This window comes from Triticum dicoccoides, chromosome 4A (assembly GCF_002162155.2).
Source record: "Triticum dicoccoides isolate Atlit2015 ecotype Zavitan chromosome 4A, WEW_v2.0, whole genome shotgun sequence".
Taxonomy (NCBI): domain Eukaryota; kingdom Viridiplantae; phylum Streptophyta; class Magnoliopsida; order Poales; family Poaceae; genus Triticum; species Triticum dicoccoides.
This window is the reverse complement of record NC_041386.1, coordinates 169,511,706-169,526,081: the sequence shown is the minus strand read 5'-3', so window position 1 is coordinate 169,526,081 and position 14,376 is coordinate 169,511,706. Positions and strand designations below refer to the sequence as shown.

Below are 14,376 nucleotides of genomic sequence, written 5' to 3'. Positions count from 1 at the left end.
CATTCATTTTGCCATGTCATGATCATGCATCATATTGTGCATTGCATTGATTGTGTTCCCTTCTGTGTTGCCGGTATTTGTCCCCTCTCGATAGACGTGATACCGATGATGTGATCGTTGACACTGATGAAGACTCAATGCTATCTTCAGAAGTGCCAGGCAAGCAAAAACCCCCTTGTTCATTCCGATACAATCCCACTCTCTCGCTCCTGCTCTCTTTTACTGCATTAGGACAACACCGATTCAACTGTTACATGCTGCGGTAGTTGAACCCCTTTTATCCTCTGCATGACCTGTCATTGCCACAGTAAATAGATGAAACCCACTAGCATGAGTAGTTTGAGCCCTGATGTGCCTACTCATTCATGCTTGTTTGTCATGCCTGCTACTACTTAGAGTTGAGTCAGGTCTGATTCATCGGGGATGAATCAGAGGTGTGTGAACATGTCCTACTGTGTGTGAGCTAAGTGTGTGAACACGATTTGGTAAAGGTAGCGGTGAGAGGCCATGTAGGAGTACATGGTGGGTTGTCTCATTGCAGCCGTCCTCAGGAACTGAGTTCTGTGTTTGTGATCCATGATTCAGCTACTACCATACATTGGGCCCTGAAATATGACCCCGCTCGACTTCTTATTCACCCTCGTCCTCTGTCCAGGAGTTGCAAGTAGTTTCTGGTGTTTGTAGTATGCTGGAGGCCGTGGACAGCGCTAACCGTAGGGGTGGGCTGTGATGCGGTAGGCACGTGGCCGGGTAAACCGGGCACCCGTTTGGTGTCACGGAACCCTGTTCACATCGTTTGGGGCTGTGAGCGAAACTCCGGCCGGATCTCCTCATGGATGGAACCCGAATAGGCGATAAACCTGGACTAGAGACTTAGGTGTTTAGGTAGGTCGTGGTCTACACCCACGTCGGCTTTCGCTTGAAGTCTGCCGAGCACATGTCGTGTGCAGACGCTAAGTGGTGGAAACATGTATGAAGAAGTACACCCCTGCAGGGTTAACATCATCTATTCGAATAGCCGTGTCCGCGGAAAAGGACTTCTGGGTTGCTTATATCAGTTCATAGACAAGTGAAAGTGGATACTTTAAAATGCGCAAGATAAGCGTGAGTGCTATGGATGGCGTTCTCGTAGGGAGACGGGAGCGGATCCATAGTGGTGTATTGATATGGTGAATATGTGGACTCGTGTGCGCCACCTCAAAAGAGTTACTTGCAGTCGTAGTTCAGGATAGCCACCGAGTCAAAGCTGGCTTGCTGCAGTCAAACTCCACCATCCCCTTTGTTGATAATGATGCATGTGTAGATAGATCTGATGTAAGTATTGCTGGGTACATTTGTACTCACGTTTGCCTATTTTATGTTTTTGCAGAGAGACTTCAGTCTCACTAGTAGTTCCGCTTGGACTTCGACGTTTAGCTTGATACCTCAGCTACGATCTTGTGCCCTCGGCAGGATCTGATAGATAGTCAGGCTTTTCAGCCTTTTTCATTTATAGACGTCTGTACTCAGACATGATAGCTTCCGCTTGTGCTTTGATTTGTATGCTCTGAGTGTTGGGTCATGAGACCCATGTTTGTAATGTCTCGCTCCTCGGAGCCTATTGAATAAACTACTTGAGTCGTAGAGTCATTTTGTGATGCCATGTTGTATTTGCACATATCGAGCATATTGTGTGTATGTTATTGTAATGCTTGGTATGTGTGGGATCTGACTATCTAGTTGTTTATCCTTAGTAGCCTCTCTTACCGGGAAATGTCTCCTAGTGTTTCCACTGAGCCATGGTAGCTTGCTACTGCTCCGGAACACTTAGGCTGGCCGGCATGTGTCCTTCTTCGTTCCTGTGTCTGTCCCTTCGGGGAAATGTCACGCGATGAATACCGGAGTCCTGCTAGCCCAGTGCTACAGCCTGGATTCACTCGCTGATGACCGACACGTTCGATGCTGGGTCATGGATGCCTGTCCCTGTAAGTCTGTGCCACTTTGGGTTTACGACTAGCCATGTCAGCCCGGGCTCCTTATCATATGGATGCTAGCGACACTGTCATATACGTGTGCCAAAAGGCGCAAACGGTCCCGGGCTAAGGTAAGGCGACACCCGTGGGAATACCGTGCGTGAGGCCGCAAAGTGATATGAGGTGTTACATGCTAGATCGATGTGGCATTGAGTTGGGGTCCTGACACATTTGTATTTGTGTCTTCCTCATAATTTATATATGTATGTTTGTGTGCAGGTTATGGCTGAAATGCCAGTCCTTTTGCAGGGGCCCCATGACGCCGACCACCGTTGCCACCTATTTTTGAACCCAAATACTAAGCATGATTATCGGCCTTTCAGACTTCGAACCATAAAGAAAACATGGCCAATACACAATTCTTTCCTTGCTCACCTTGACGCTTATGGACTACAAGGTTTTGCTAGGCTCACATCATGCGACGACCAAGTACGTCCGGACCCATCCCTTTTGACATCCCTCGTTGACCGGTGGAGACCTGAAACCCACACCTTTCACTCTCGTTTTGGGGAGCTTGCACCTACACTGAAAGATGTTTCTATGATCACTGCTCTACCAATTAGAGGTGAGCCGTTAGTCTCTCCACGAGTGTATCCATCTTGGGCATTAGATATAGCAGCCCGTCTTGGGATGGCAATGCCAGAATCACAACGTTCAGGTGGCCCTCGGGGCATCCCACTCGTCTGGCTTCATGATAACTTTTGTATTTTATCTAGCTTCGCCAATGCGGAGACGAGAAAAAGAAATATGTTTGCGTATTTGTTGTGGCTCCTCGGGACTCTGTTTCCAAATTCACACGGGGACGTAGTTCTCCCTAGTCTCATCTACATTGTAGAGAATATGGTAGATGAACCTTTACCCGAGCAGCCAAAATATAGCTTCGGTTCTGCCATGCTAAGTCATACATACAGAGGCTTGTGTGATGCCACACAAAAATCCTCTTTCGCACAAAAAGCTCCATTACATTGTGTCACCTACGAGTTTCTACAGTTGTGGTCCTGCGAATACCTCCCTGTAAGATGACCTCATATAGTAAATCCCGTACACCCATACGACTTTAGCGAGGGCAGCAGTGCAACTATGGCCACCAAGTGGACAAAGGCACGGGAACGTTGGTCTCCAGATATTGTGAAAAATTGTTACCCTGTGTACCACCAGCAGTTTGAGATACTTGGTGAGGCAGAAGTCACATGGAACTCGTGGACTCAGGACCTGATACAAATGGTCTTTGATATTTGACCCATCACAGCAGGCATCTTGAGTGATAGTGCTTTCTGGCTGACTCGCTGCAACTTATTGTTCCTGTGGTGTGTTGAGCCTTACAACCCAGAGCGTGTAATGAGACAGTTCGGTCTCTATCAAGAGATTCCACCACCTTTTCCAAGATGTATCGATGAGGAATCCCATAAGTAAGATGTGACCTCCCTAAATAGTTAGTGTCTTTTTTTAATTTACTAAAGTCACACTTTGTTACATAATTTGCGGGCTAACCAATATGGGCACGGGTTGGAGTTTATACGATTGGAGGGAACACAACATTCAATGGGGGCACAAGTGGGAAAATGAAGCGCTAGCAGATACAGTGCATCAACTAAGGTGTATTTTATTTACATTATTTTATTACGATGATCATACGATGCATGAAGATGCTTTGCTTTCATCACAACGGTTTATGTAATTATCTAATTTTGCAGACCGTACGATGGAAGTACAGATCAAGCGTACAAGTAGTGGTACTGCATCAACACACGTACTAGCTTGGCCAGTCAGCCAGCTACTATACCAACACATCTCACACAGGAGGAGCGGGCGCAGAGACATATTGAACTGCATGTAGCTTACTATCGTGACCAGATGGTAATCACTTGTAACTTTTTTAGGTTCATCATTTCATAATCATTTGAACCAAATAACATCCAAATATTGTTCAGCTTGAAAGTTGCAACAAAGTAGGGCAGATGGCTAAGGAAAGCATGCCGGCCCAGGGCCCAGCTCACAAGTCATTCCAGAAACGTTTTCAAGAATACATGGCAACAAAGTTCAGATGCGATAGAGGCGACGATGTTGTCACTGGAGCGTACAACATGCCGGTAGCGAGGTCAGCCAGACCGAGCGAGGCGCGTCCGAGCCATGCGCAGTGGGGGGAGGGTCCGAGTATTAGAATGACATTGCCACGACATGACTCATCTCTGCCACTACATCAATCTTCTTTGGTGCAGCTTCGTCAGGGGCAGACATCTCAGGACCATGGCACGGGCTTGGATTCGATGCCCGAGCAGACTCTTTCCCCTAACCCATATGCGTACATAGGATATGATGCATACACCCAAGGTGAGGGATCTCAGTCATATCTCTCCACGCGAGGGATCTCCATGCCCGAGGAGACTCGTGTACCAGATTTAAACCAGTACCACGTACAAGGGCCAGACAGTACAGGCGAGGGGTCTTATCAGGTAGTCATGTTTACATTTTAATGCATTTAAAATGATATCATATATTATCTTCTAATAGTTTGTTTACAATGTTTCTATGTGCAGGACATACATGATGTTAATTGGGGCGATGAGGACACCCAACGTGGCCTCAACACAGGCGTCCGAGGAGCATTACATGATCATGGCGACACGGTTACATCATTAGTTACAGAGTTCTTCGGAGGGGACGTTATTGGCCCATATTTTATCCCGGCGGAGTCACAACCATACGCCTACAATTACACTTCAGGTTCGCAACAAGGATTCCCGACTCCACCACCTACACAGGAGTCACAGACACATGAAGCTGAATTGGAATACGGCCGCGGTCTTCGTGTAACTCGGCCACTTAATCGCTTGTCGCTTTCCGGTCGTAAGGAAAGGCCAGGTGGTCGTTGTAAACTGGGGTGATTCATCTATCCACGCGCGCGGCCCATTTTATCTACATATGTCACTATCAGACTTTCCGATTTAAACATCTATGTATGCTGAAATAAAAATGCACCATTCAGGAACAATTTTTCCCGCCTATATGTTCCGCCATACTATCCCGCTTCACTCTTCGGCTTATGTTAGGCCAAAATGATTTTTTTTAATTTTGGCTGATGAATATTGTGCAACCATTGCCCATCTTAGGCATTGAAAAAAAATATTTTCGCACAACCCTTTCCCCTCAATACTTTCCCGCCAACGCTTTCCCTCCATATGTTCCCGCCACCCGTTTCCCGCCAACCCCTTCCCGCCATATCTTCCCGCCACCCGTTTCCCGCCAACCCCTTCCCGCCATACCGCAGTCGTTCTTTCCCGCCATTTTCTCCTCTCTACCTATAAAACCCCCTTCAGACGGAGGTGGATAAGCATTCGAGTGTAGTATAGTTGAGATGTCCCATTATCCTTTCGATCATAGTTTTCACCCTGGGATGAGCAGGACTCTTTTGAGGCTAGCCACCGATTTCAGGATGGACAATAGGATAATTCCATGGGACGAACTCACCGGTAGTGACACCATAATGAATGAGTTGGCTCACGAATTACGTAGGTCTGGGTGACCTGAAAGGACCTATGAGGAGGTACGTAAAGAACTTCTTAGGTTGCATGCAAGGTGGAAGAAGGTAGTGGAGCCGAAGAGTGAAACTTTCAGAAGGACTATAGAAAAGCATCCATTTTTATGGACTAAGGAGAGCGAGGACGAAGATGATATCTTCATGTCGCCGCTTTCGGGTTCTGCATCATCAAAGGGCAAGAGTTCTGTATCGTCCAAGGGCAAGAGTACTGCATCCTCGAAGGGCAAGAGTTCTGCATCGTCCAAGGGTAAGAGTTCTGCATCCTCGAAGGGCGAGAGTTCTGCATCGACGGAGGATGACGATGATGTCTTCATGTAGTTTTTAAGCTGTATTCCAGTTCTACCATTTAATTTAGATGTAATTGCATTATTAGTTTGTACTCTCTTATTGTAGGGCATTATGTTCTATCTTAATTTCATTTTGTAGTTGTTGCATGATGTTCGATAATCATGTTCTAAAACTATATATTTTTTATTACGACACGGTACAACTGAAAATAAGATACATCGTACTACTGAAATGAAGCTACATTTAACTACTGAAATAAAGCTACATTAAACTGCAGGAATTAAGATACAAACGATTGCGAAATTTAATATACTACCACAGGGATCTACTGAGTCCAGCGTGGATATTTTTCTTTTCCATCGCCAGCTTCTTCTGCTGCCTTGGCCTCACGAGCATCGGATTCCTGCCCGTGGAAATGAGCGTCGTCACGTGGGAATCCTTGCTGTCTGCCACAACACAGGTTGTCGAGCCGCATGCGTGGGAATAGTCGTGTGAGAAACAATCACTGCAGTCTGCAACAGGGATGTTGTCGTGCGTGCAGCGACAACGGAGGTACAGCCTACAGGTTCCCGCATCGTGTGAGTAATTCCCGTGGTGCCGTCGCATTCGCTGAGGCAAAAGAAGCAAAAGCCGGAGTGATTCCCGGGCAGCACCAGGGCATTAGCATGGCAAAAGCAACCAGTGTCGGCACAAGGGGGCAAAATCCGTAGATTCCCGCCCGTGATAATCAGCGCTGCACGGGAATCATCACCGTCTAAGTCCTTGTCGCGCGTGCAGCACGAACAGCAGTGCCGCCTCCCGCGGAGGCGGCCTGGCCCACGCCTCGGCCCACGCGCAATAGGGGCTGCCGGCCAGGGAGCGGCAGTGGTAGTGCTCGCCGCCTCGCCTAGTGGCGGTGTGGCCCACATCGCCAGGCCCGTTTCGTCGCAGTGCGGAAAACCGTTTTGCCCCGCGCGGCCGCCTCCTGCCGTGGCGGCAAGTGCCACGTGTTGCTTGTCGCGCCTGCCGCCACGAATGAGGGGGCTCTTTTTGTCAATTGGAGTCTTTTCTGGCAAATCCACTGGACAGAAGGTCTCTTTAGACAAAAAATCCCCTAATACTGGCAAAGCTTCCCAAGGCTTTGGCGACATCTCTTACACACATACACTGAGACGCTCCTCAAAACAGGAAGATCTACAACGCAGGCAGAGGCGCGGACTGGGCATCCGTCATGTCACAGGCAGGGGAATCCAGATGCTCTTGTCGTATCGTATCGTATAGACAGACATTGCGCGTACGCATCATGATCACAGAATATCCTGGCCCGCACAAGTTGATCCGAGTCCCCCACGAACAGTTCATCCGGCGTCCCTTCCCTTCCCTGTTTCGGCAGTCCCAGCCTTGCCCTCAAATCTGGGATCATCGGGCAAGGCCAACCACACCGCATCCACTGGCCAGTACATGGAAGCTGTGTGGCACAAATTGTAGGCGGCTTTGCAACTCAAATCAATAGATTTTTAACAGAATGAAAAGCTAAATACTGCTACACGGATCTGAGCAGCTTAAGAGTTGGTCAGTAGCCAGTGATGTACATGTACAACACTGGCACATCCCTGTCAGGCCACGATGGAATCGCCCATCATCCGATTGATGACTGACGAGCCCATGTCGGAGCCACACTGATCGCAATGAATGAATTGATTTCAGCGTCCACAGTCCTGACTCCGTCGGGTCGGGTCGTACTGAGTTATCGAGCCAGGCTGGCTGGACACGGCGACGCGGATCGCGGCTCTCCTCCGCGCGGCGCGGCCGGCCTCCCCTCCGGTGCCCACGCCGCTGGCCTCCTCCCCTCACCCGTTGCTTTCAGGCAAGGCAGGCAGCCACGCCACCCCCCACCACCCATGCCACTTGGACTTGGTGCATGCACCCAATTCGGCCACCACTCTCTGTCATCCTGTTCATCATCTTCTTCCTCCGGTCCCGTGGAACCATCTCCGTCCTCGGTGTCCTACCGCACTGTGCTGCGCGGCACCCTGTCTCTGTATGAGATGCCATGCCGTGTAGGGACCAGGGTGCGGATCATTTGGGGTTTCCACCAGAAACCCTACTGTTTCATGTGTTATTACTATATATAAACCTTCCCGGAAATTCAAATAATTCTCGGTTTTGCACTGACGCTAAGCTGTGTCCAGTTGATGTTGATGGTGCTAGCTTTTGTTAGGTGCGCTTTGTTTCCCCACCCAATCAAGGCCCTTCTTCAACAGCCAATCGATTCATAACTCACTTTTTTATCACCTGATGATGACGATGATGATTCTCTTAATAGTATTGTTATGCTTATTTCATTAGTGCCACTTGCGAGTTGAGACCAAACCATGGTTAATTAGGGGGTTGTTTACTTTCTCCTTTCCTTTTAGCACGGATGCTCTTTACCCAGTCCAACTTCACAAATTGGTGACCCAAAAACAACAACAAAAAAAGGTTCTTGAGCATATGTTTCAAGTGCATCTTTGCTCTACTGGAGTAGTTAATTTCACGAGTGGTTTGCTCCTTCCTCTCACCATCGTTGCACGTCACTTCACCAAAAGAGTAGTAGATAGTTTACAGGTTTTTTAGCTTAGGCTTTGCGGACAATTCTTGGTCAAGAAACTACAGGCCAGCTTCCGCGTTCTACAATAATATCCAAGGGACAAATTGACCATTTAGAGTCACATAAGCCACTTGTTTTTCTTATATTATCTTGCTCGTTGTCTGGAACCTATTTTAAGGGGCAGATTAGGCACATCTCGAGAACGATTTTGAGCCCACATCGCCGGATTTCGGCGTCCTCATAAAACGCTTAACCTTGGCTTACATCTAACTCAACCGTTAACCCTTTCCCTCGGTGTTTAATTTTATTATAGCCCCCCCAGCCAAAAACTCTTGGTAAGAGAGACTTGCTTGTGGCCCTTTTCAACATGTATCTTTATCCAGTTTGAGATGTTTTTCAGCATGTACTCCAGCTCCGTGGTATAGTAGTACGATACATCACATGATCTTCAAGCGAGGATTACGACTGGAAACACACTGGGTCATTCAGAAACTTGTCAATTTCTCGCACACATTGGGTCATTCAGGGCATGTACAATGCATAGTGTCAAGGTGATGCCTCGCACGTCATGTAGGTTCGAATATGACGTAAAGTAGGTTCGGATAGGAAAGCGGGATCCTCTCCAGAAGGCGGGTGCTTGAAGAGAAAAAGTATGGTACGGTGACAAAAGCTGAAAGGTTGAATGAAAAGTAGAGATGCATGTGTACTAAAATCCTTATTTTCTATTTTTTAATGAGGCCCACTAATAGTAGCTTGCATTGGGAAAAACAAATAAATATAGATACCTCAAATTACTTTTTATCATGAGGCATATGTATCCATATACCACCATTGTACATGCCCACAGAGACTTAATCGCCCAGCGAAGCGAAGAAACTCGTCACCTGTCACTCCTCATACACACGCACCTCAGCCTCAGTCATCAAACACTCGATCGGATGGTTGTTAGCGCGCCGATCCGCTGCCTCCATGAAAATCAGCACGACAGGGGCACCTCGGAGAGTGAGACTGAGAGCATGTGAGGAGGGGTCACAAGTCCCACCACTACCTTGGCTTGACAGGCCAGGCCAAGGGATAAGATGCACGGCCACGGATGATAGGTGCCACCAAGCAATAAAGGGGATGGTTATCAAAGCGAGGACCATCAAATCCAACCCGATCCATGTTTCTTTCTTTTTAAGATCACCAAGCAAAGACTATTTTCTGGCGAGCACCAAAAAACACTTCAAAGCGTTGCCTAACTTTTCTTAGGTTTGCCACTTTGAATTGACCCACCTGGCTTTAGGCAAAGTGAGGATCAAATACCAGCTTTCTAAGCGTCTTGATGTGAAAGTCACTAGATCTCTCACACCACATAAAAAGAAGCAACTCAACAGGATGAATTTATTTTACGGCAAAAGTTCAGGGGAAGAAAAAGATCTCGGTTGGTCCGTTTCTATACCGACATCCAAAGTGAACCTAATTCAGGCAAAATTTCCACCAGCCTGGCAAACAAACGTAGCTGCCTAACTATTTAACAAAATTCCCCGGCATGGAAGTTTTGCAAACAAAAAAAAAATCCAATTGAAAATTGGAAGTTTTGCACACAAAAAAAATCCAACTGAAAGTCATCACCAGAGAGAGATCACATAAGAGAGCACCAGTTCATACATTCACCAATCACAAGGAACGGAATCAACAAATACACAAGCAATTTGACAGCCAGCCAGTCATATGAACAGCATTTTAACTAACAAGTTCAACTAGGAATAAAATTAAGTTTTCCATAAGAGAAGAGGTTCACCAGCTGGATGGACATACATGTATATAACCAGTTCCAAGTTCCAGCCTATTTGCAACTACTGCAAAACCTATATGAAAATTAAGAGAAGACCTATAGAATTACCCACTTCTTAGGAGGACGACGACGACACTTCCCCATGGAAACACAAGGTTGGTTTTGCCACGAAGAAAGCTTATGACCCTAGGAGTTTATTCTTCATTCAGTAGTACCAGTTGGGGCCGTCGTTCTTCTGCGGGTAGTCGACGGTGCCAGACATGTTGAAGCCAGAGCCGAACCTGAAATCCGATGCGCCGGAGATGCTGCCCATCTGGTTGCCGAACTGCGCCTGCGCGTCGTCACCGATGAAGAACTGCTGCTGCGCCGGGGCCTGCTGCTGCTGCTGCTGCTGCTGCTGTGGCTGTTGTGCTTGCTGCTGCTGCATCATGTTACTCACATCACTGAACATACTGTCGCCATTGCCTCCAATTCCATTGCCCTGTCCAAAGAAACCCTCGTCCATTACTGGGGTGATGGCATTGGGCCTCTCTATAATGGTGACGTCGTCGTTGCCCATGTTCTTGTTGGTGGCCGGGAAGGTGGTGTCGTACATGTTCATCAGCTCGGCGATGGACCTCTGGCCGTCCATGGGGAGGCCGAGATCCAGGTTGTTGAGCCCATGGTTCTGCTGGTTGTAGGCTGCCGGGAAGACTTGCGGCGGCGCAGGTGGCGTTGCCTTGTTCTCCGCGCTTGGCGGGAGGGGATCATTGTACTTGCAGGTGTACCGGTGGCTGTTGCGCGCATTCCGGTCAAGGAAGCCGTACCCGTAGTCGCTGTGTGGGCACTGGACGTTGTTGCAGGTGTAGACGCGGTTGTTCAGCATCAGCTCCGGCTCGGCGGCCACCGCGCTCCTCTTCTGGACATACTCCATATCGCCGGTCTCCTCTTTCATGGGCGCTTGCATGAGGAACTTGTCATTCAGGATGGCCGCGCCGAGGTTGAAGGCGGTTGGATCGTCCATGGCCATCTTGTGGGTGCCGGCCTCATCGCCCTTGCAGTCGTCGGCGAGGTCAACGTCGTACTCACTCGAGCTGGCGTTGAATGATATGGCACTGGCGATGCCGCCGGCAGACGCTGGAGGGCGAACGCCCGGGTGCAGCCTCATGAACAGCTCCTCTTCCTGCTTCACCACGGCCAGCCAGGTGGAGATCTCCTTGGCGGTCATCTTGTCCTGGAGGCATTTGGACTGGCGAACGAGGCGCCGGATCTTCTCGATGTCCGGCGACATGTGCTTGATGACAGCGGTGAGCACGCTGACCTTCCAGGCCTTCTTCAGGTCATGGGGCTTCTTGTACGGGGGCGGGCCCTGGTCCTTGGGGATGCCAAGCTCCGGCCACCACTCCTCGTCGCCGGACGGCCACCATGGAGGAGAGATGCCCTTCTCGAGCGGGAACCTTCGCTGCGGTGGATCGCAGTGCTGCATGAGCGCCGAGAGCAGCGAGCCCAGCGTGGTGTCCTGCAGCTCCTGCAGCGAGTGCGGGCTGGCGGTGCCGGAAGCCAGCTCGCTCTCGGAGCCCGGCACGGCGTTGTCGGCCTGGTACTTGGCGATGGCGGCCGGGCCGTTCCGGTCGAAGCGGACCTTCTCCTTCCACCAGGCACGGAGGTTGTCAGAGGCGCCGCTCACGGGCTTGCCCTTCTCCGGAATGATGCCGTAGACGAACCCCTGGGCGCGGCACACCTCCATCATCTTGAGCATGTACTTGAGGATGCCGTCCTGCGCGCGCGACATCTTCTTGCGGCGCGCCTGCTCCTGCGACTGCCGCGGCTTCAGTCCGTCGCCAGCCCCGCCGCCGCCGGCGGCCTGCTCCTTGCCGCGGCTCTGCTGCAGCTCCTTGAGGCGCTTGAGCTTCATGCGGTCGCGCCACATGCGGCGCTCCAGCTCCTCGATGTCATCCACATCGTCGTCGCTGTCGTCCTCACCGGCGTCCGGGAAGTTGTTCGTGGGGGGGTCCACGAGGTCGCCCTCGCCCATGACGCACTGGTCGCCGGAGGATGTCTGCGGCATAAGGGAGCCGAAGCCGAGGTTCTTGTCGGCGCCGTTCTGCTGGAGCAGATCCACGAAGTTGTGCACGCCGGAGAACGCCATGCCCTGATCCATCAGCAGCCCACCTCCCATCATGGTCACTCAAGCAGCTCTTTTTCTCCACACAAGAAATTCCACTTCCTTCCACTACTACTTGTAGCTGTGGTGGTGTTCACCTGCACAGAAGCAAGCAAAGAGGCCAGGTTAATTACAAGGCTTATTGCTTGCTGAGTCTAAACGCAATAACTAGGCAACATGTGCAACAAGATTAGTGTTAAAGAGGCAATTACAGTTAAGAGCAATAAAGCTTAAAATAGCCATAATACTACTAGTAGTAGTTATCTTAATGAGGTACTAGTTTTCTTTGAGGGAACTTAATCAGGTAATTAGACGGTGACTTAACACATATGTGCTCCAGTTCCTATCTTCTCCTTAAAGTAAACAGCTGTATTAGTTCACAAAACATCCCAGATCTATTAACCCGGAGCCGAGACAATCATGTGGCATAAAAGCAAGTTTGGCAATTGAAGCAAGCACCGGAAGGCCCGGCCTGCATGTGTCTGGCTAATCAAAACGCAGTCGATCTTATCTAACCCACACCACACACACCTCTGCTATGATCCTCTCCTTCACAATTATAGATCATCAAGTCAAGAAGGCAGCGCACGCAACTAGCAGAGGCAACTGATCTAACAGAAGCCTTATCTTGTTTTTCTCTGTGACATGATCATATCGGACGGCATAACTAACGGAAATGGGTGTGTTATGCATGACCACTAAAAAAATATAGGAGTAATACACTAATGGAAGAATAAGGCAGAAAGTTGAACACATCTGTCCGCCCACACAGGGTTTTACCAAATACTAGAACTGTTTCCATATAATCCTACGAGAATAATTGAATCATGTCTAAGCGTCCTCATGAAGGATTGCTTTGATCCAATCACTCGCAGGGGTTGGCCAAAATGATGAGAAAGCAGTGGGAACCCTTTTCAAGGGAAGAAAGCCATGTTTTATGTAAAACAGGTATCGACAGTTGGAAACAAGAACATGTACCCATGTGCTCACCCAAAAGGAAACAAAGTAGTAGTATAGCCCACAAAAGGGGAAGAAAACAATAGAGAAAATGGATGAAGCAGGCATCAAAACGGAGAAGAGACGGGAAATTTTCCATCTCCTGATTGATAAGAGAAAACAGGAATAGCATTCCATTCCTCCCTGACAAAACAAAATAAAAATCCTTCCAAAAACGCTAGGTGCTATGTATTCCAGATTTCCAGAACAAAAGTAAGAAGGGAACTCTGGGAATTGGACTCATCCAAAAATATCTCCCTGGAGCAATGAAAAAGAAGAGCAAAGAAAGCACAAACTGGAATTGATAACTGCTGCAGAAGCAACTCTATAGGACCCCCGAAAATATCCATCTATCCAGAGAGAAAAAATACCCAAAAGAACAAGGCATGGTCGCATAGCTAGCCTACCTCAGGCCCTCTAGCCCTAGCCAATCAAGAGCACGGACAAAACACATGGTAAAAGGATAGATGAGGAAGAAGAAGCGTACGCAGCAGGAACGCATGAACAGAAAAGGGAGATGGCAGGGCAGCATGAGCTCACCTGCGTCGATCTCCCACTTGCTAGTTTTATCCGCTTTTCACCTTTGCCATGACCTGGGAGAGCTAGGAAGAGAAAAACAGCGGCGGGAGGGTGGGGGAAAGGTGGGGAGAAGAAGGCACGAGGGAGGGGAGGGGAGGGGAGAGGGGTGGAGATCAGATAAGAACAGGCGAAGGGAAGGGGGGAGGAGACTACGGCGCAAGAGCACAAAGTAGCAGCAGCTAATAGGCAAGTGGGTGTGGGTGGCGCTCGGGCGCAACAGCGACAGGGACCCCTTCCATCTTGTAATCGCCCCCTTATATTATGATGGGGAAAGGGAAAAAATGGTACTAGTCCCACGCAGGAACCGCCGCTGCGATGTGAATCTCGCTGCTAAGTAAAAAAAATCACGGCCGCGACAGCGCGCCGCCCGGCCTCGGCGAGGTTAAAGAAAGGCCGGGTGGCCTCTCTCCCTGTGACGCGTGGGGTCCCAGTCGGTGCGCTCCGTAACGTGGGGTTGGAGAGGACCGGGGGGGC

General features: G+C 49.3%; 1 protein-coding gene across 2 annotated transcripts; it reads right to left on the bottom strand.

Moving 5' to 3' along the window:
* Positions 1-10,031: 10,031 nt before the first annotated feature.
* Positions 10,032-14,110, bottom strand: LOC119285566 (protein ETHYLENE-INSENSITIVE 3-like 1a). Of its 2 annotated transcripts, none has more exons than XM_037564865.1 (2): positions 13,864-14,110; positions 10,032-12,425 (listed from the first exon to the last, which is right to left on the bottom strand). In XM_037564865.1, exon 2 carries the CDS (start codon positions 12,343-12,345, stop codon positions 10,390-10,392), a length of 1,956 nt encoding a protein of 651 aa, XP_037420762.1. In that variant the 5' UTR covers positions 12,346-12,425; positions 13,864-14,110; the 3' UTR covers positions 10,032-10,389. The 2 variants fall into 2 exon arrangements, with proteins under 2 accessions (XP_037420762.1, XP_037420763.1); XM_037564866.1 differs by lacking the exon at positions 13,864-14,110 and adding an exon at positions 13,811-13,830.
* Positions 14,111-14,376: the final 266 nt, after the last annotated feature.